General features: G+C 36.9%; 2 protein-coding genes across 10 annotated transcripts in view; one reads left to right on the top strand and one right to left on the bottom strand.

The window, feature by feature from the left end:
• The window catches only part of MED12L (mediator complex subunit 12L), a 323,809-nt gene that overhangs the window by 30,896 nt on the left and 273,224 nt on the right, over nt 1-19,689 (bottom strand). For 5 of the 8 annotated variants that reach the window (XM_072727143.1, XM_072727148.1, XM_072727149.1 and 2 more), the window contains 7 exons: nt 19,061-19,170; nt 18,731-18,866; nt 17,745-17,906; nt 15,076-15,438; nt 13,063-13,219; nt 9,568-9,779; nt 2,581-2,631 (listed from right to left, as the gene is read on the bottom strand). In XM_072727143.1, coding sequence (XP_072583244.1) covers nt 2,581-2,631; nt 9,568-9,779; nt 13,063-13,219; nt 15,076-15,438; nt 17,745-17,906; nt 18,731-18,866; nt 19,061-19,170 — 1,191 coding nt within the window. The remainder of the gene's footprint in view (nt 1-2,580; nt 2,632-9,567; nt 9,780-13,062; nt 13,220-15,075; nt 15,439-17,744; nt 17,907-18,730; nt 18,867-19,060; nt 19,171-19,689) is intronic. The other 3 variants (XM_026015744.2, XM_072727145.1, XM_072727147.1) reach the window with 1 other exon arrangement.
• The window catches only part of P2RY12 (purinergic receptor P2Y12), a 46,762-nt gene continuing 45,222 nt past the window's right edge, over nt 18,150-19,689 (top strand). Inside the window, exon 1 of one of the 2 annotated variants that reach the window (XR_011995309.1) lies at nt 18,150-18,254. The gene's annotated coding sequence lies outside the window, so the exon portion shown is untranslated. The remainder of the gene's footprint in view (nt 18,255-19,689) is intronic. The other variant, XM_072727154.1, reaches the window with a different exon arrangement.

Genomic DNA, 19,689 nt, shown 5'->3' with positions numbered 1-19,689 from the left:
GTAACATTAACTTCTTATTTTTATGTGTGGCAAAAGGATAATAACTCAGGAGGCTGGTTTTTGACCAAATATTTGTACCTATCTAGCTGCCATTTGAATTTGAGCACATGCCTAGAAGAGAAAATAAGACGTGTCTGTGCCCCTGCTCAAGGTCTCATGGCTCAGATACCTGACTTACACATGCTGAAGGAATAAGCCACAGTTAACTGGGAAGTTTTGGCAACTACATAGACTCTACATTGTTACCGGAGGTAAATTCCTACATGTGGTCTCTCTTGTTTGTTTCTATGCACTTTGCTTTGGGCTTGCCTCTATATAGGAAACATAACTCCACCGCATTTTTTTAAAACTTCCACTTTCTAAAAACTTAGGAAACTGTGCTATTTAATGCGGACCCATTCTTCCTGGCCTTCGTAAGAACAATTCTCTCTTACTGCTTTATCTGTAATCAGACAAGTGAAGTATCTGAACCCAAAGAGATGGGGATTCAAAAGGCTTTTGCATAATTTGAAATACATGCATCCAGTAAGTTTAAAATTCTTGATAAATCATCCTCAAACAATTTTCATTCCTCTGGGTCTTATTCTCTTCATTTAGCGATTACTCCCCCTCAGTCAACTGGAAAAAAAAATGTGAAGATCTCTTTCTACAAGAGAATTAGTTATGCCTCCAACTAGCTGACAGCCTGACAATCAGCATTTCAGGGTCCAGGATTTTCTATTCACTCAGTTGACTAGCAATGAATTTTTGAAATCCCTATTTAGTAACTTTTCAATGGTGTTTTAGTGTCTCAAGCACAGAAGCAAACCATACCCTAAAAAACCGTGGCCAGATTTTGTGACTTTGTTTCTGATAATGCTGATTTAAGGGAAAAAAAATCCCCCAGTAAAAATCAGTGGGTAATGTTATATGAGTCACCTAGCAAAAAGGGTTTTATTTGTGACTATTCATTTGGAAGGTACTGAGTAATGGTGCCCAAGGCTAAAATGACACGTGGTGTGAACCAGAAACTGTTGTCATCACATCATACTGGTATATTTTGATTGCAAGTAATAGACACAGAGAAAATTCTATAAATATAAGAGGTCCAGTTGACCACCTATGCTTGATTCTTTTAAAATGCTTTTATATAAAATATAACTTGGTTGGGAATCAATTAACAGTAACATTAATGGCTGAAACAAACTGATTCATTCTAAAATAAACACCTCACACAATAATGAATTTTTACAAATTACTCTTAACGTGTCCATAAGTGATGAATATATGACTGGTTGAGAATATACACACTTACTACATTCTTAATAATGGAGAAAATTAAAGGAAAATAAGAATGGTGAAAAGGACAGCAAAGGTATATACATACATTTCCATTAATTTGAATGAATATAAAAAGCATAAAAACCTTATGACTTTAAACACTTGTTCGATAAACACTTGTTCTTTTAAAAAATCAATGACTGATGCAAATTCTATTTTATCAAATTTACATTATCATCTAAACAAAATGCCCAACAGCAAACATAAGCTATCTCCAAAATATTTTTTAATTTGATAAACTTTATTCAAGTTTTTAAATAAAAACCTCACCTGCTCTCTGTGCACCACAAAGTGTCAAGAAAAATTAATAGAAAAATTGATTATTTTCAGAAGTCCCCAAACTTTTCTTATCTGAATAACTATTAAAGAAATTGCCTACATGACAAGTATTTAATAACCTAAATATCTTCAAAAATTGAACACGCAATTACGGACATTTTCACCAACGTACAGAAAACGTTACCCATTAAAATTGGCAGTGAAACAGGTTGACTTACATTCACATCTGAGATGTGTGCTCTTTTTTATTCTAATGCTTCTTGGGTTTATGTTGTGGGTTGGCTACCTGATACAGAAACCTATAAGTAATTTAATGCAAAACATGCATTCTTAGCTAGCCCAGGCAAAGCAAAAGAGGTGAAGTCTTATGACATGCATGCACAAGACCTACGCTCAAAAAAAACATCTTCTCCGTCCCGGAAAGAAAAGAGAGATGATGCGTTCTGTTGAGAATTTCAGAATAGCCAGTGAGTGAGTGGGATGTGATGAGAAGGGTGTATTTCATAACCACAGTTGGCATTATCTTGCACTGGCCTATGAATCAGCATGCCATGCGTTCCTCTGCTAATGATGTAAATTACCACAAAGGGAAGCAAGAGCTCAGGAATAGATGGGTTCAAAACTGGAACTGAGATGAAGGTGCAGGAACTGGTATATGTTCCCAAGCCCAGGCCATGAATGTCCATTGGTTTCTATACCGTACACATAAATGATGAAAATCATGAGGCAATCAAAGGGAAAAACTTTCAGAAATAAATCCCATCAAATTGAACATGGTCGATGCATTCATGATTCTGTGTTACAGTCTCAAACGTAAACCAAGTGAATTACAGTGAAATGAAGACTATAAGTTTTACCAGCTATAGAAGAATAACTCGCTTCTCACTTTGATGTTCAAAGAGTAATGCTCTAAAAATTTACTTAAAAAAAAAAAAAAAAAAAAGAAAAGAAAAGAAAAAGGAATGACAGCAGGGGTGTTACCATTATGTTGTCAAAGTCTTCCAGAAGGGAGACAGCAGAGTTACAGAAGTCCTACAGAAAGGGGACAGCAAGAAAACGGCAGACAATACAGATAAGATTTTTTTTAGCCTAATGATGTAGGTAGCCACAATACATACGAAATAGTTCATTTTAAAACAATGTTTCAGGGAGTCAAGACTGAAAAACCCAGGCCCTACAGAGGCTTCATTAATTCATACACCAAATGACATCACTATAGACTGGACATATATGGTAATATTCATGTAACAGGAGAGCAGAACCCAGAAGTTAAATGGTGACATAAAAGAAGTAGGGGCACTATCAGACAGACACCTGCTGTACCTAAGGGATGTTGGGACTCCACAGTGAGCAACAGGCTGTCAGAGTCCTCCTCGCCTACCGCCAGTAGGACAGCACAGGACATGCGGGGCACATTAAACACACAAGACATTAAGTGAACAAGTCTGCGGGTCATATATTGTTGGAGGATATATAATTAGATAGCTCCATCCTAAGTGCAGGTGAAAACTGGGCATTCTGTTAACCACACATTCAATCAACCAAACGGCCAACAGATAGTTATAAGGCCACCAGTGTCTACAAACTGACAGGGAATCTGATTTAGAAAAAGCTAATGAGATATTAAAAATTTTCAGCTCACTGAGTTTTATAGAGATAAGGCAAAGGATTATCAACCATCAAAAAAAATTTCTTATTATTATACTAAGGACTAAAAATTATAGGAAAAAATTTCCCAAGCAAAATATCTCTTCTCACTGTTTTTGGTGTAGGTATATAATTCACTGCATCCATACATTTGTATTTGGATCCGACAACCATCTTTGTCCACTCTTTTCCACCCCCTACTCTTCTCTCCTCTCTCCTAAAAATTAAGCTGTACGTTATTTTCTAGACATTAGGTGCCTAATTTCAGCAAATGAAATGAACATCTTTCTCATCATTCAAGTAGATAGAGACATGCCCAATATTAATAAGCAAAGCACTCATTTCCCTGGACACGATGGGTTTCCATCCAAGGAACAAAATGATAGTGTTCATGACATATTTACTAGTTTAGGGGTTTTCTCCAAAGTTCATTTTTGCTACTGACACGTATTTAAATAATATTGTTTGAGTGAATGCATTAAAGGTAATTGTCAAAATTCAAGATGTGTTTCAATGAGGCTATTCTGCTCACCTTTAGCAAATAAGAATAAAATCATTGTGAAATACACTCAAATTATACTATTAGGGGAACTGCAGAAGGGAAACTTTGAATAGCTAATAAAGTTATAAAAGATGCCTAAACTCACAGGTAATTGGGAAATACAAATTAAAATGTCCTAATACTGTTTCACCTGTTCTGAATGAGAAAATCATGATCTGAAAATATCAAGGGTTAGTGGGGATGTGAAGGAAGAAAAATATTCTTTTATAACTGCTGGGAATCATGACCACTTTGGAAGTTAAATCAGCATTTCCAAGTATATATTCTCTTTTCTTCATATGAGAAGAAGGAACATACAAACATGTTTACTGGTTTACTGTGGCATTGTTAAGGGAAAAAATTGGAAATAACTTAAATGATCATCAACAGGACGGGTAAATATTATGCTAATATTCATAATGTACTAGCATCAAACACGACAAATGAATAAAACTACATGTAGCAAAGTAGATAGAATTCAAAACTGGTAAAAATAAAAAGTTGCAAAACAATGCAATAATACACGTGAGACAATTATGTAATGTTTCGGATCTGAAAGTAATGCTCTATGTTTATGTTCATAGTTGCAAAAATATGTAGTAAAAGTATAAAAACATTCGGGAGAAAGAAAAACACTAAATCCACGATAATGATTACCTGTTTATAGGAAAGAAGGGAAACAAGAGTAGACATACTGCAATGTTTTATTTTTTTTTTAATGACCTAGAGCAAATATGGCGGAACATGATTATTCAGTAAAGCTAGGCTGGAAGTCCATTCGTGTTTGTTATATTTTCTATTCTTCTCTGTATGTTTGAAATACATTTCTAGAGATTGAGACAGGGAGAGAACAAAGGAAGGAAACAGATATTCAAGGTCAGGCCTACCCTTAGGGTAAGAGATCAATTACCAAAGGGTAGCTGCTCAACTTCAATGGGTTTCATTAATCCAAGAGGCATGTTTTCAGAATGTTACTGATTTTCTTTTGCCAGGGAGCTAACTAGTCTGGGAGGCTCTGACTCATTGTTCTCTCTTTATCTAATTCCTTCATTTGATACGCAATGATAGCACCTGCTCTGTGTTTAATAACCTAATATTTTTACAGGTAACCATTAGCTATTACTGGGCACATCATTTCTGTCCTCTATTGGAAATCTACCACTTTAATGTCATCAATATCCACACGACTAACTGTAGCCTATAACCAACTGCATTCTTCCAAATGTGTATCAGTGAAATTTAAGCTAAACGTATTGTCTCTCTTTGGGTCATTAAAATAAACTGGCTGGCACTGATTATTACAAAGAACAGCAAAACGGTTTTGTACACTGAAAGGGGGAAATTAGGATAAAGCTTTACCATAAAACAAGGCAAATAATTAAGTCCTTTTTGTGGATCAAAGCTTAAAGATTCCCTCCAAAAGCCCTCTCTTTCTAGAAAATTGTTACGGTTGTGAGTGTTGGGGGCGTGGGGCAGGGGTCATGAAGAAGTGCCTTCTGTCAGAAGAAAAATATTGGATGTAAGAAAGAGGTGACTGGAAAACAATTTAAGCAGCATTTGCATTATTTTCACCAATATTCTATATTTTTGTGACGATTCCCATAGGATATACAGAAAATACAATATAGTGATATTCTTAACACTGAAACTGGAATAAGCCCTTCTCAGGTTTGTATTACAGAATTTAGATTGCAAAAATATATTGCTTTAAGAAACCAAAATGGTTGTTAGGAAAACCGAACAATATTCTATCTTACTGGTCTCTTCTATGGGCAGCTGCTGCGCAACAGTTTTATTAGGGACAGTTAATACAATGACAGAAATAAAGCACTTAAAGGGCTTTTACTCTCTTTTAATCCTTACCATATTTAAGAAAATAAGGATCATTTTTATGGGATAGAGATTTTCCTTGAAATAATACATCTGTAACATGATAGTAATGGAACAGTAAGTATAACAGCTAACATTTTTTGAGCACTTACTATGAGCCAGCCACTGTTGTTAAGGGCTGTTAGATGTATTAAAACATTATTTTCACAAGAACTCTATAAACATTTCAGTAGCTCCATTTTATAGATGAGGCTTTGAGGCACAGAAACGTGAGAAAATTGCTACAGAGAGTCCCATTTAAATGAGGGACATGGAATAAGGAATGGAGAGTGATCGTTTCTACTTTCCTGGATAAAGAGTGTAACTCAAAAGAATAAAAACCAGTTTCCTTGTCAAAATACCTTTTTCTATACCAATATATACTAAAGATGTAAGGAAGTACACTCAATTATCAAATAATTTTGCATCAAATAATTTGCATCAAATAATGTGCATCAAATAATTTGATTAAAAATGCTTAACAATATCCATGCTCTTTAGCATCTGTTTTCCAGACACTATACCAATGTCTTAATATATTCTTTAGGAAATACAAGAATGACCTGTAACAGAAAATTCCATGACCAAATGAAGCAGATGTTCAGTTTCTGCAAGCAGACATAGAGTTATTTGATAATGGTGTTATAGTATTCATGCACCATCGAAGGCTAGGTAATTCTACGTACCATCAGCTTCTTTACACTAAGATGGGAAGAGGCTAAGTGGACTCTGTAAGGTCTGAGACATATCCAGAATCCAGAGTTTATGTCCTCCCTGCCCCATCGAGATTTTCAAAAGAACCTTAATAACTTCAGAAGTCACTTCTGGAAGCAGTCAGAAGGAGGGTTAAAATGACATTGTGGATAAAAGTCAGACTGCGAAGGATTAAGGCTACTAGGAAGCTCTAAGCTCCTGGAAATAGTTTCTCAAGACATTTGGTAAACCTTTCATAGATTTCTACCCTCTGCTCAATAGAGAGTATAAGACCTGGTGTCTGACCATGTTAGAAGAGGGTCTACCAAGGGGTGATTACTGGACAACTGCCCTAGGGAGCAGTCACATCCAGGGCTGGGAAAAACTCATCAGTCTTTAAAATAAGCATCTGTTAAAATTCCAAAAATCAATGGAAGGTTAAGATCAATAGAAATTCTCTAACATGTTTGCTACATTTAAGAAAATGAATTCCTAATAATTAGAAAACTACTAGGATAAGAAGAAAAATGATTTCTATTTCATCAGAAAGAGAAGACATCGCAAGTTCCTACATAGCTAGAGAGAATCACATTACATGTAGGCATTTAACCTGAGAAAATGGTACTGGCCAAAATTAGAATCAACATTTTTCTATCAAGTCTCATCATGAAGGATATAGGTCAGTACTAAGTAGAAAAACTGACTGCATCCAGGATCATATATTAAAACTTATCAGTATCACTTATATTCCTTATGATTCTGCCTTTATTCCAGTTTAAGGATTACCACAAGGAGAATTTTTTTGGTCACAATATCTTATTTTGCTAGATTCCAGGTATATTAATCATTTGCATATGAGAGGAAAGGAGCCAACATTTCTGCAGGACCTCCTAGATGAAGGTACTCGCAAACGCTACATATGACCTCAATGACTCCATATGGGACCATTTGACCATGCAGCTGCACCATGCATGTATTTCACTTTCTCAGAAGAATACTATTTTCCCTCAAGTATCCAACACTTGAAGAACGGTGAGAGAAAAAAATCTGCTTCTGAAAGCTCATCAGAAACAATACAGCAAGTTTCAAACAACTGTTAAGAAAGAATATGGGGGTAGGGGAGGTAAATATTGTACAAACGTTGTTATGAAGCTGAATTTTTACTGCTCAAAGAAGGATTCCTAAACTTCTCAAAAGGTCAAAAAATAATAATAATAATAATGATAAAGACAAGACAACAATAAGAAGAAAAAGGAAAGAAGAAGCTGGCAAAAAGAACCAGAAAATGAATGACCTGTTAATTCTTATTAGTACATGCAATACAACTCTACATGGTATAAAAGAATGGTCAGGTATTTTTGAGTGGTTTGAGGCAAAGTGTAGAAGTAATGGGGTCCTCTAGGTGCATTTCAGGTCATAAGCTTGCCTTCTGCAAATATGCAAGAATCTCTGGTTGTATGTAGATTATTCAATTCCTTAAAAAAAAAATGTACTTTAGAGAAAATTGCTTGCCATGACCTGTATCAGAAGTAAAGCTTTTGAGGACAAGCATGTTTACCTATAAATGGCCCAGCAAGCTTTTCCCCCAGGCTAGGAATCACTTAGAGCAGTTCAAAACTGAACTTAGCAGTATTAGTCTGAAAATGGGCTACTGAATAGTGAAAATCCCACTGAGGTTCTTAAATGTCTCTAAACATTCTGCTTATTTAATTAAAATAAGTATTTCTTAATATTTTAATCAAATGCTCATCATTTCTGTGTAAGAAGCTACTTAGGCCCATCTTACCTGACACCCAGGGAGTTTGAGCAATTGCTAGAGGTCAGGGAGAAACAAACATGCAATGACTGTTGTTTGCATTCCCATACAGTTGAACTAGTTTCCTCTGTCCTGTCCTTCTTAGAATACAGGTAAAAAGAAGAATTATTTTTAAGAATGTATAATTAACCATCCCACCCTGAGCTCCCCAAATCACTATGTGGACCAGATGCAAGAGTGCCATAAGTTACACGACAGAGATATGCCTAGTAAGTTATCCAAAACACAAAGAATATTTTTAAAAGCCTTAGAATCTCTTGCTAATTTCAAAGTTTTATGGTTTTTCTTAGAGCAAGATATACCTGTGGATAGGCTACTTCCTTTGAGGTTCAAAAAAGTACCTAAATCTCAGGGTTGGTGTAGGATATAAGATAACTAATACATTTAAAGCGTTTAGAAATGTTTTGGCAAATAGTAAGTGCTCTATTGGTGTTAGCTGCTATTATTATTATTATCCTCCTCATCATTAAAATAGTGCATTTTTAGAAAAGTCGGGAAGTACAGAAATATACAGAAATGGGGCGGGGGGGAGTCCCAATCTCACCTCCTCCTTTCCCATTTGCTTTATTTGTACAGATCCGTGGGCTTCATTGAGCCTGTCGTAAGCTGTGTATAATTCCCATCATTGTTTTATTCAATAATCACTGTCCTCTCAACAGTTAAAGAGAATTGAGTTAGGCGGCATAAAAACAGCAAAAATATCAATCAAGAATGGAACGAAGACAGCGCCTGGGTGGCTTAGTGGTTAAGCATCTGCCTTTGGCTCAGGTTATGATCCCAGGATCCTAGGATTGAGTCCCGCATGGGGCTCCCCACGGGGAGCCTGCTTCTCTGTCTGCCTATGTCTCTTATGAATAAATAAATAAAATATTAAAAAAAAAGAAACTGAAGGTATCTATATATTGACTATTATTTGTAATATATTCTTTGCTATAGACCTATTAAGTACAAACTGAAAACAGTCTATGCAGGGCACTGGAGAGAGAAACCTTAGAATTAACATCAGGGCTTTAGAGAGATGACCTCAGAGTAATCAATCTAATAATAATACATGAAAGTAGAGCTAACAGGTGGAGAGAAGATAGTGATAATTATAGGGGATGAGTGCTCAGGGTCACTACAGGGATGAAAGACTTGCTGCTTCTCAGTGACTGGAGGGTCATCAGCTCCTCTTGTTTTAAGGCATACTTGGAATGAACCCAAGATACTTCAAGCTCTTATTGCATCAACGAGAACAGTAAAATCCACAAGGGGTATAAATAAACCTGTAGGCAAGCTATACCTGCACGCCCACAAGATTTCAGGGATGTAGGAGCAGGAACACTGCACCCCATACCCTACACATCCCTAGCTAGAGGTGCTAACAAAAGGCAGAGGGCTCCACTGCTGGATCTGGACAAACCTGTTGGAAGGGTCGAGCCTGGGCTTGCCTGAGAAGCCGCTGCTGCTGCTGCTGCTGCAGAAGCTTCATCTGTATCAGCTGCTGCTGCGAGGTGATGGCGTGCAGCGGGGGTGGCTGCATCATGGCCCCCGAACGCCGCTGCAGCATGTTGGACAGGGCTTGTTTGGTGTTGGTGGGGACAAAGGAGCCCGTGGGGTCCAGTCTGGAGCCACCTACAAAAGCAACCGGAAAGAAGGGCTCTCTACGCGTGTTAATGCAACAGGTCTTCCTTATTTTATCAAAACAGAAGCCTTACCTTCGAGGCCTCACTTTAAGGCCCGGCCTCACCCCATACAGTTGAACCAGCTTCCTCTGTGATAGCTTCCTACGTCGAGAACTGCGGAGTTCCCAAAGGACGGGGACAGTGATGTAGGAGTGAGTTATTGTATTTCAATGATTTCACGGAGGCCCCACTTCGGTTGATAAACTAAAAGGCCTGAGACAGACTCGTGGGCAGAATTTTGGAATCACGTGGGTTTTAAATTATGCAAGGCCCTCGGGAACACGTTTCCTGCCTAAAAAGTGTACTGCCTTCCTGGTGGCTTTTGCCAGGTGTCCCAAGCCAGTCACAGAAATTCTTTTGTCATTTTAAACAAATTTGAAACTCACGGTATTTAAGTTGCTTTACCATGGCAAAATAAATATGCCTCTTTTGTCGAAGAGAGGCATGAAAATACTCTCAAAACTTGAAAGGTTTGGAAACTTCAAATACCATGACTCGAAAGTCAGAACACATCTTTTGAAGCCTTAAAAGTAAACAAGAAATGCTGATTATAGTGATGCTTCAGAAACCAAAGGAAATCCTTAATATTTGCATATATAATTTGTCAAATGCTTTTAAGAACTTGGGGGGAAATTTTCAACATTTGCAGGCTTCAAACAAGATGTCAATCATTTACCTACCAGTCAGTTTATATTCTTTAATATATGTGTGATAAATACTCTCTCTATAAATATCTCACAAAAGATGTTTTATCTTTTTTTTTTTTTTTTAAAACAAGTTGTATGGTGGGAACAAACATCTTAAAGCTGTTCACTTGAAAAACCCACATTCTTTTAAAGACTCAGAACCGTAACCAGCAATATGATTTAGAAAGTCATTCAGCAGCATTTGAAGAACATTTGGAAAAAAGAGGAAAGTTAATATAAGTAACACATGGCAACTTTGGTGGAAGCAAGAACTAAAACTATTTTAATACATAAAACCTTAATGGACTTGTTTTATAGATAAGGAAGATTCTCTCTACGGATGAGACCATAGTTCTACTTTCTTTTAATTTTCCTAACTCTTCTATAATCTTGTACCATTGGGCCAACTAAAGAAATATAGTAAGTATAACTGAAGCCCTCTGCACATTCCTACCTAATTACTTCCCTCCCTTCTCTCACCAAATGCTATTCTGAATATGATGTTTAATATTCCCAAACATTTCCTTTTAACTTTACCATACTGGTGTATAAACATGAGAAAAGGAAATTGTAGAGAGGTGGGCGTATGTGTGTGTACACGTGTGTTAAGGGGGCATACTGCTTTGAATTTAACTATGTATCAGTGAAAGCATACTGCAAATATTCTTCTGCACCTTCATAGGATTTACATTTTTGCAAAAGTCAATTCATACATATAAAATCCCTATAAATGCTTGTTTTCTTTAAATGTTTTTCTTACATGTCATCATACTTAAAACCTAAACTTCCTTAACTTACAAATACACCTTTCATAGTATTCTAGGGAAATAAAGTACAGGTCTTTATAAAATATTAGCCTTCAATTCACGTTGAATTGGTGTTTAAAAATGCTAAAAACTTCACAAGAACCTTGGGACTGATAAAAGAAAGTCAAACGAGAAAATGATTGTATATCATTTTCCACATTTATCATTATCTAGTTTGTTCTTTACAGTCGACACTCATTCATTCAACAACCTATTTTTAAGAGTTTACTAAAAGCCAGAGGATGCTATAAGTTTGGAGGATACTACAGTGAACATAACAGAAAACATATCTGTCCCAACAGAGCTTATATTGTGGGAAAGCTACATGATAAACCCGTAAGTAAGTTAAATATTTAGTATATAGCCAAGTGCTAATGCCATGGAGAAACAGAAAGGGGAGGCAAACAGGGAGCAGGGAAGGGGTGTGACTTACCATTTATAAAAGAGGGTGGTCAGTGGAAGCCCACTGAGAAAATGGTATCTGACCAAACCCAAAGGAGGGAGGCAGTGATCTGGGTAAAATATCTAATTGTGTGTGTGCGCGTGTGTATAATATAACCCTTCTTTCATCATTCAAAGAAGAATGAATATTTTTACCCATTTTGTTTACTGCAATAGCCTATCACCTAAAACACAGTCTGGAACATTATGAAGTTCAATGCATTCTATTGAATAAATAATTGAATGACCTACCCTACGACGCCATCTATTAAAATGTTCACTTTACAGATAACTGTCTACTGAGGCATATAGAAAAATTAAGACCTGGTCAAGATTATACAGCAGGAAAGTGGTTGAGCCAGTCTTCAACCTAGAACTATAACTTCCAGGCCAGCCCTCTCAACTGCTAATTTAGAGGACAAAATATGGATTCTCCCCCACTGGAAGCTGAGAATCAATGTCTATCCTGGGACTCAAAATATACTCAAATTATAATAAAAACTACAACATGCAGGCTAAGATCTCAAAATATGCTATTTTGTTGAACAAGATAACTTTCATTTAAAATGAAAATTAAATTCATTTATTCTAAGTAAGAGATTTTTTATTTAGGGAATGTTCATTTCAGATATAAAGTCTACTTGGGCTTGAATTAAAGCAACAATAAAATCAGGAACATTTTTCATAGATTCGGTAGTTTTTTTTTTTTTCTTTGCAATCTCAATCTATCTGCTGAACCAAATTTCTGTGATCCTCCACAGCATATTTTACAATTCATAACCTGAGAACATAAAGATACTGTGCAATGTTATCTAATTTTTTTAAAACACTGCAAAGAACTATATCTGAAAAAACACACAAATTTCACAACATATGTATGTTTCACAACATACAACTTTTGTCAACTTTATATCTGATGGTGCAGATTTTCATCAGTGGCTAATCCCTTCTAAAATCTCCCAACTCAGAACATAACTTAACAAAACCATATTTTACCACTTGAGGAACACTCCCAAATTGGCTACATATTACTTTATATACTCAGGTATTATTTGATTCTTACAATTAGAATATATTCATATATGTGACAATCAAAAATAGATGAAACATTTTAAAAAAATAACCACCCTTATTTTAGAAGAAGAAAAACCATTTCGAGTGGAGTGGATTACAGAAATGTCAACGGAGTACTCAGCTCTTGTTATTTCCAAGATTTGTGGAGATTTCAGCTTAAAAGGAAAGAAAACCCCAAGCTCCTTCACATCTCAGAGTGACCTGATCGCACTCTCTCTTCACATACCTGGAGTAAGAGATTGGTTCTGAAGGAAAAATCCCGGCTGCTGGGGCTGACCCATGAGGTTGTAGCCCCACAGAGTGGACTGTGGATGGTGCAACATCTGAGAGGAAATGGGTGAGTAGTTAGGAGGCACTCGGTATATGTTGCTCTGTGGATACTCCTTCAACATAAAGTTAAAAAAGAAAGTTACTTAACTCCACCAACTGTATAGATAATGAATGCAAATTCTTCTTATCACATTACTTAAGCCAACTCCTATCCCAGTATACAAGGCTGTTCTGATAGAGGGGTAGATGAAGGCAAGAGTGTCAACATATTCTCTGAAAAACACTCATTTGAGTAAAAGCCTTTGACCTAAGAAGTACTTGGCTTCAGTAGAGGGAAGCTGTAAAACGCTCACCTCTGAAGTTTGTTTTTAAAATAACAAAAAGCACATCAACACTGAGCACTGCCCACAACACAAAGAGCATCTTAAGATGCTAACTAAGTCTCTGGGGATCAGTTCATCTTATGTCACCTCACAAGCCTTCCCTGTATGTTGGGTCTGGATGAGAAAGAGGCCAAAAAGACCCAGAATACTTCAGGACCAGTCGCTGGCTTACACAGTATCTTACTTCCAATTTTTAAGGCAGCAACCTAAAGACATAGACTTTCCACCACCTTCCTGCACTCCAGTCCCCCCGCCTGGGCACTATCTTCCTTATGAGATGCAGAGTCTTTAAGGTTCACACCCAGATGTCTCCATTCCCCTGTTAGTCCCCACCTTTCTCTTAGTCTAGCCCTAAAGCATAAAGAAAAAAACAAAACTTTGGATGCTTAAAATATAACCCATTCTAGGAAGGGGCAGCTCCAGAAGTAGTATGGGAGGAAGGGACGTTACTGGGACACTCAGGAAATGAGAGGTTTTAGAGCTTTTGTATATGAAAAGAACGGAAACCTATTCTATATCCATGTGGACTGATAGGCTCAGAGAGTCCAGATTTTAGGTAGTGGCGGTCTGGACCTTATTGAGTACGTCTTCAATATAAAGGAATATTGGTAGGAAGACTATATGAAAAGAGAGCATGGCCATTCAGGTGGCATCCAAACGTGATGGTGGTCTTTTCTAGAAAAATATGAATCACCAGGCTATCACCTAGGAAAAGACACGTTTTGGTTCTGACATAGGTAAATAATAATAATTAGACATGACACCTGAACACTAAATTTTTAATATTTCTTCCCTTGTATAAAAATGCCCTTAGATTTTATACAAAAATGTTTCAAATTCTCTCTCAAGTATTTTACAGGTGAATTAAAATGTAGAGACTTTTCCACATTATTTCTATACCTGCAATAAAATTAGTTCCAAATTATCATCTTACAGATTTCTGTTGTTTCCAAGAAAATATAAGGTAAGGAAGTCTAACAGAGAAACAAGGCATGAAAAAAAATTTTTTTTTAATTAAAAAAAGAGAAACTAGGAATGAAATTTTTTTTTAAATTGTGCTTATCTTATATAAAGTTTGAAAGTATGTTAAAAAAGCAACATATACAGGAGAATAACATGGAATGGTAAAATATGAAAATCTCAGAAACATCCTAATGGATGTATTAGATGGAATGTTAGCTAGGGAAATGCAAGTCATTTCTCACATTAATTTACTACAGATGTCAACTGCTCAAAATATAACTATTTTAGACATGAGATAATAAAAATATGTAAGACAATAAGATTCTAGGGATCTAAGAAACTCAAGTTTTAAATTATGAGGTACTGAAATATTAATTCAAGATTATTCACAAGGGAAGCCCAAAATTTAAGCAATGAAAACTAGAGAAGGAAAAAATCAGAGGCTATATTCCTGTCATCTGTGACAAGTCACTGTCCATGTGCTATTTTACTGATTTGTTAGGATTACAAGCACTACAATAAGGCTTCTAATGCTCTTCCGGATTCTTGGGACAGACTGTGGGCATGATTCCATCCCCCACCAGGTGTTAATGAGCCAAAGACCTCCGACTTTCCATACTCACGTCAACTCTAGAGCTTGATTTCGTCTTGCGCTTCCTTCCCTTTGTTTTCTTCTCCTCGTCTGTTGCGGTTTTTCCCTGATCTGACAACTCAGCTGATTTCCTCTCTGGTTCCTGAGAGACAGGAGATGTGGGCTCTTCCTCTTCCTCCTCGGGAGGCAGGGGCAGTGGCTCGAGGTAGTAACTTCGGGGCTTGGGCATGGGGTGCGTGTGATACAACAGCAGGTGATGCTGCTCCTCGTACTTGATCACTTTTCGGTCCACTCGGACAGTCCCGAACCAGGCCCAGGACAGAGGAGCTGGGTTCTTCTGACCCTCAAACAGATCCCACGGGGACACCTTCTGCTTTGTAGAGACCTGAAGACCCTGTGGTTGAGATAATGCTCCATGACCTCACGTTCAGATCTCTTCCTGACTCAGAGGCCAAGCTTGCTTAGGACACGGACGCTGAGAACACTCTGGCCGGTGTTGAGGCTTAGAGCGCCCTAGCACACAGCACACAGGTAAACGTACGGACCGGGGGTTACGCAGCTAGATGGCTGGAGAGCTGCAGCTCCAATTCAGACCTTTACGTTCAGTTCTATGGTTCCTTAGACCACATGATGACTCTGTTCAAGTTGCAACACCAGATGGCCCAGTATATTTTACTGTAAAATGTTATTTTTCATTGTGAGCTTCTTGTTTTCTCCAAAAAAAGAAAGCATTTTTGGAGAAAGCATTTTCTAAAAAGTACTGCAGTGTTGATCTAACTGTATTAAATTATAATCAATTATAACCCCTTGGAATCTGTTTTGTTTGTTTTTGATTTGTTTTGTTTTGTTTTGAAGATAAAACTTCACAGTCAAGTTATAGTCAGTTCTAAACTGGACTCAAATTAACTTCAATCCAAACATGTTTGGACTTGATTCAGTACAGGAATCTTTCATGCACTTAATAAAGAAGATTACTACAGAAGTAACTTGTACCAACAAGTAAGTATAAATAAAGTCCTTTAATTCAAGAGTATCTCTACTGAGTTTAGATGAGGAAATGTTACTCTGTTCTGAAAATAAAGGTTTCTTATTTTTTTTAATAAATTTTTATTGGTGTTCAATTTACCAACATACAGAAAAACACCCAGTGCTCATCCCGTCAAGTGTCCCCCTCAGTGCCCGTCACCCATTCCCCCCCACCCCCCGCCCTCCTCCCGTTCCACCACCCCTAGCTCGTTTCCCAGAGTTAGGAGTCTTTATGTTCTGTCTCCCTTCCTGATATTTCCCACACATTTCTTCTCCCTTCCCTTATATTTAATATTACTTGGTGATGTCTCTCGGTACTTTCCCTGGCATACCAACTTAAAAATATTTTTTTGTCAGAATGACCCCAAAAATAGGCATTCCTAAGATAACAACAACACTCCTGTTCCTACCTACACAACTCTTCCCCCAGGGATGGATCATGGTAAATCAAGGCTCATTTACCATGTATAAATTGTTTCCTAATATCTTTCTTGAGCTTAGACCTCTTTCCTGGCTACAAAGTGCATATTATCCAAATGATTTCTAGGTGTCTCTAAAAAACCAAATGACACACCAAACTCAGCCTGCCCACAATGCTAGATTTTTCTGTCTCGACAACCACAGTGGTAAAAATACTCAGGTTACTCTGAACTAGCACAGTATTGCATTTCTCCTAAGAGCCACATTCTTTCATACCTTTGCATAAACTCTTCCATTGGCCTGTATCACACTCTTTCCTTCTTCCCAACTAACTCTTAATCCCTCAAAATCATTCAAGTGTCAATTCCCCCGGGGACTGTATTCTGACTACTTATTCCTTATCTGAGAGTGTGTGATGTCTCCTTCTCAGGGTCCCTAACACTTTGTACTATGACACAAATCTCACCATACTGTAATTGTTTATCTACTCCTGCTTAAGGGAGAGGAGCTCTGTCGTTCATCTCTGGTTGCTCAGCGTTCACTGAAAGAATAACTACTCTTCTCACATTTAAGGGAACCTTGTTTAATATCCTATATATAAAACAAGTGTTAAGATATTGCTTAATTGATAAGAAAATTAAGGACCATCACCCTAAACATATTTATTAATCAAAACAGCTTACTACACAAAGACCTTCTCGATCAAAATTTTCTTATCTATATGTATCACTTACAACTCTTAAGTAAAATGACCCAGTCTTTGCCTTCTTTTATTAATAGAACACATATTTTTAAGAATGTTATTTATTTGAGAGAGAAAGAGAGAGCATGCACACACTTGTGAACGGCACGGGGTGGGAGAAGAACTGTACTTCCTGCTGAGCAGGGAGCCAGAAGCTGGGCTCCATCCCAGGACCCCTGGATCATGACCTGAGCAGAGGGCAGACACTTCACTGACTGAGCCACCCTGGTGCCCCTTAACAATACATTTTTACTTGGTTTTCCTGCAGTTGGCTTCAGAAATTCACTTAAATTCATGTAAAGTTTTAAGAGTCTCATGCTCTACCAACTGTGCTAGCCAGGCATTCACATAAAGTTTTAAATGAGTATCTATGTGATAATGCCAATGACCAATACATTCAAATGACAAGAATATGCTTTAAAAAAAATCAAGAAAACTATAAAATTGAGATGTTTCATATACACTATAGAAAGATAAGAAAATATATACGAAAAACAAACATTTACTCTTGCCTGTTTTTTATCTATAGAGTCGAATCCAGCAATTTTGTTTCCCTTTGTGTCAATCAAGGAACCCATAGGTTCACAAGTGATGACATCACATGTCTGTTTTGGCAAAGGTAGCAACTGTCGAACTTTGTCAATACTTTCTGATCTCTTGTCTCCTAGTTCTTTCTAAAAACACAAACAAATAAAAAAAAAAAAAAACATAGAGAAGTAGGACAGAAATCACAACGAAGGCAAAAGTTAGCAAGAAGGAAGTTTCTCTATGAAACATTTCCTTTTTTATAGTCAGAATGTTCTTTAACCTTGAGAATGGTCTATGATGCAGCTTTCAATTAGAGTAGTGAGTATGTTTCATTTCTTCTATTTAAGTAGAAAATAGAACACATATAAATGGGACCCTTGTTACACAACAAGTATCGCAGTGCTGAAATGACAAAAATCCAGGGTAGGATTTGCCAGCAGAAGGCAGAAGCCGCAGCACAGAACACGTTCTCGAATCCAGGGTCAGACTTCAAGGTAATCACTGGTTATTTTATTGGTAAGGTTGTCAGATATATTGATTTTTTTTTTCTTCTGCACCATTTTGTTGACAGTTTATTTCAAAGATTATGTTATTGGTTAGTCAAATGAACTGGATTTAGAAATATCAAACGCAAATGGTCATTTTTCAATTCTAGGTGCCAATCCAAGCATGGATTTATCCTAAATCCAATGTTGGCATTTTTGTTATATATTTGATAATAGATTTCTAAAGTTCCTTAAAAAAGCTGAACATTTTGTGAATTCTTCTATGAAACATATTAATGCTATATGCGCATAAACTTTTGAGTACTAGTAAGCTGAGTTAAAGCAAGCAGCAAAATATCCACATAACATTAGCTGAATGCAATGAATAACATCTAATTTAACAAAGTAAATTAAGATAAAATGCAGTAAATGAGTAATGCATAAACTATCTGAGATCATAATATATAAGCAGGTCACAAACTTACTTTCAGTTTTTTTACTAAATTCATGTATGCACGTTTATTTTCTTCAGATCCCCCTGGGGATGCATTTGATAAGTCTGAGGCTAATGTTCCATTGATTAGAACACCCAGCATGTCAAGAACTGTTGTGAATAATTCACTAAGGGGAGAGAAAAATGATTATTTTCACCTTAAAGCAAGATCAAGATGCTTTTTACTAAACAGCATTTTTATATAAGGCATAGAACTTTTGATGGTAACTAAGAGGCTAATGTGTGACACAACTTGTAGTCAGTATATCATAGCTCCTACCACACGGGTGTGCAGCATACTAAATGTGAAATCAGGACGTACTTGTTAGTATGCATGTCAACAGTTCCCGAAGTAATGATCTGAAGGAGGAGGAGGGCCCAGTCTGTTGTCCATTGGGTGCTCCTCTGCACAGTGTCAAACATTCCACCCACCTAGCACAAAAATAATACAATAAAACTTGATTACAAAGAAAATACCATCCCCATCAAATCACGTAGCCAATTTTTATTATTTAACACACACACACACACACACACACACACAACACTAGTTTATGGGTTATTACATCTTCTCTCTTACCTAGCTACCTCTCTGTCACTGTTTTGGGTTTCTTCAGCACAGGAATTTGGTCATTCAAAAAAAGGTGGGGGGCTAGGGGGTCGGGGAAGGAGAAAGGGAACCGGAGTGCGGCACAACATCAATATGAATCAAATAATAGGAGAATTAACTTTCTTTTGTTCCTAATGTTTCCTAATACCCTGCATAATGATGTAACTTTAGTCAAACCTGAACAGGTCAAAACCAGGTAAGTTGATTATCTATAACTCTGTGTTGTTCAATTACTATCGAATCTAAGCCTGTTGTCATAATAACACTTGGAAATATCCAGTAACACCGAAGTATTGAGGATCAGGAGACCTGTCCCCCAGATCTACTCATTTATGTGTGGG

The sequence above is a fragment of the Vulpes vulpes genome, chromosome 11 (genome assembly GCF_048418805.1).
Source record: "Vulpes vulpes isolate BD-2025 chromosome 11, VulVul3, whole genome shotgun sequence".
In the NCBI taxonomy this organism is placed as follows: domain Eukaryota; kingdom Metazoa; phylum Chordata; class Mammalia; order Carnivora; family Canidae; genus Vulpes; species Vulpes vulpes.
The sequence above is the reverse complement of the archived record's forward strand: the minus strand, read 5'-3'. Positions and strand labels throughout refer to the sequence as shown.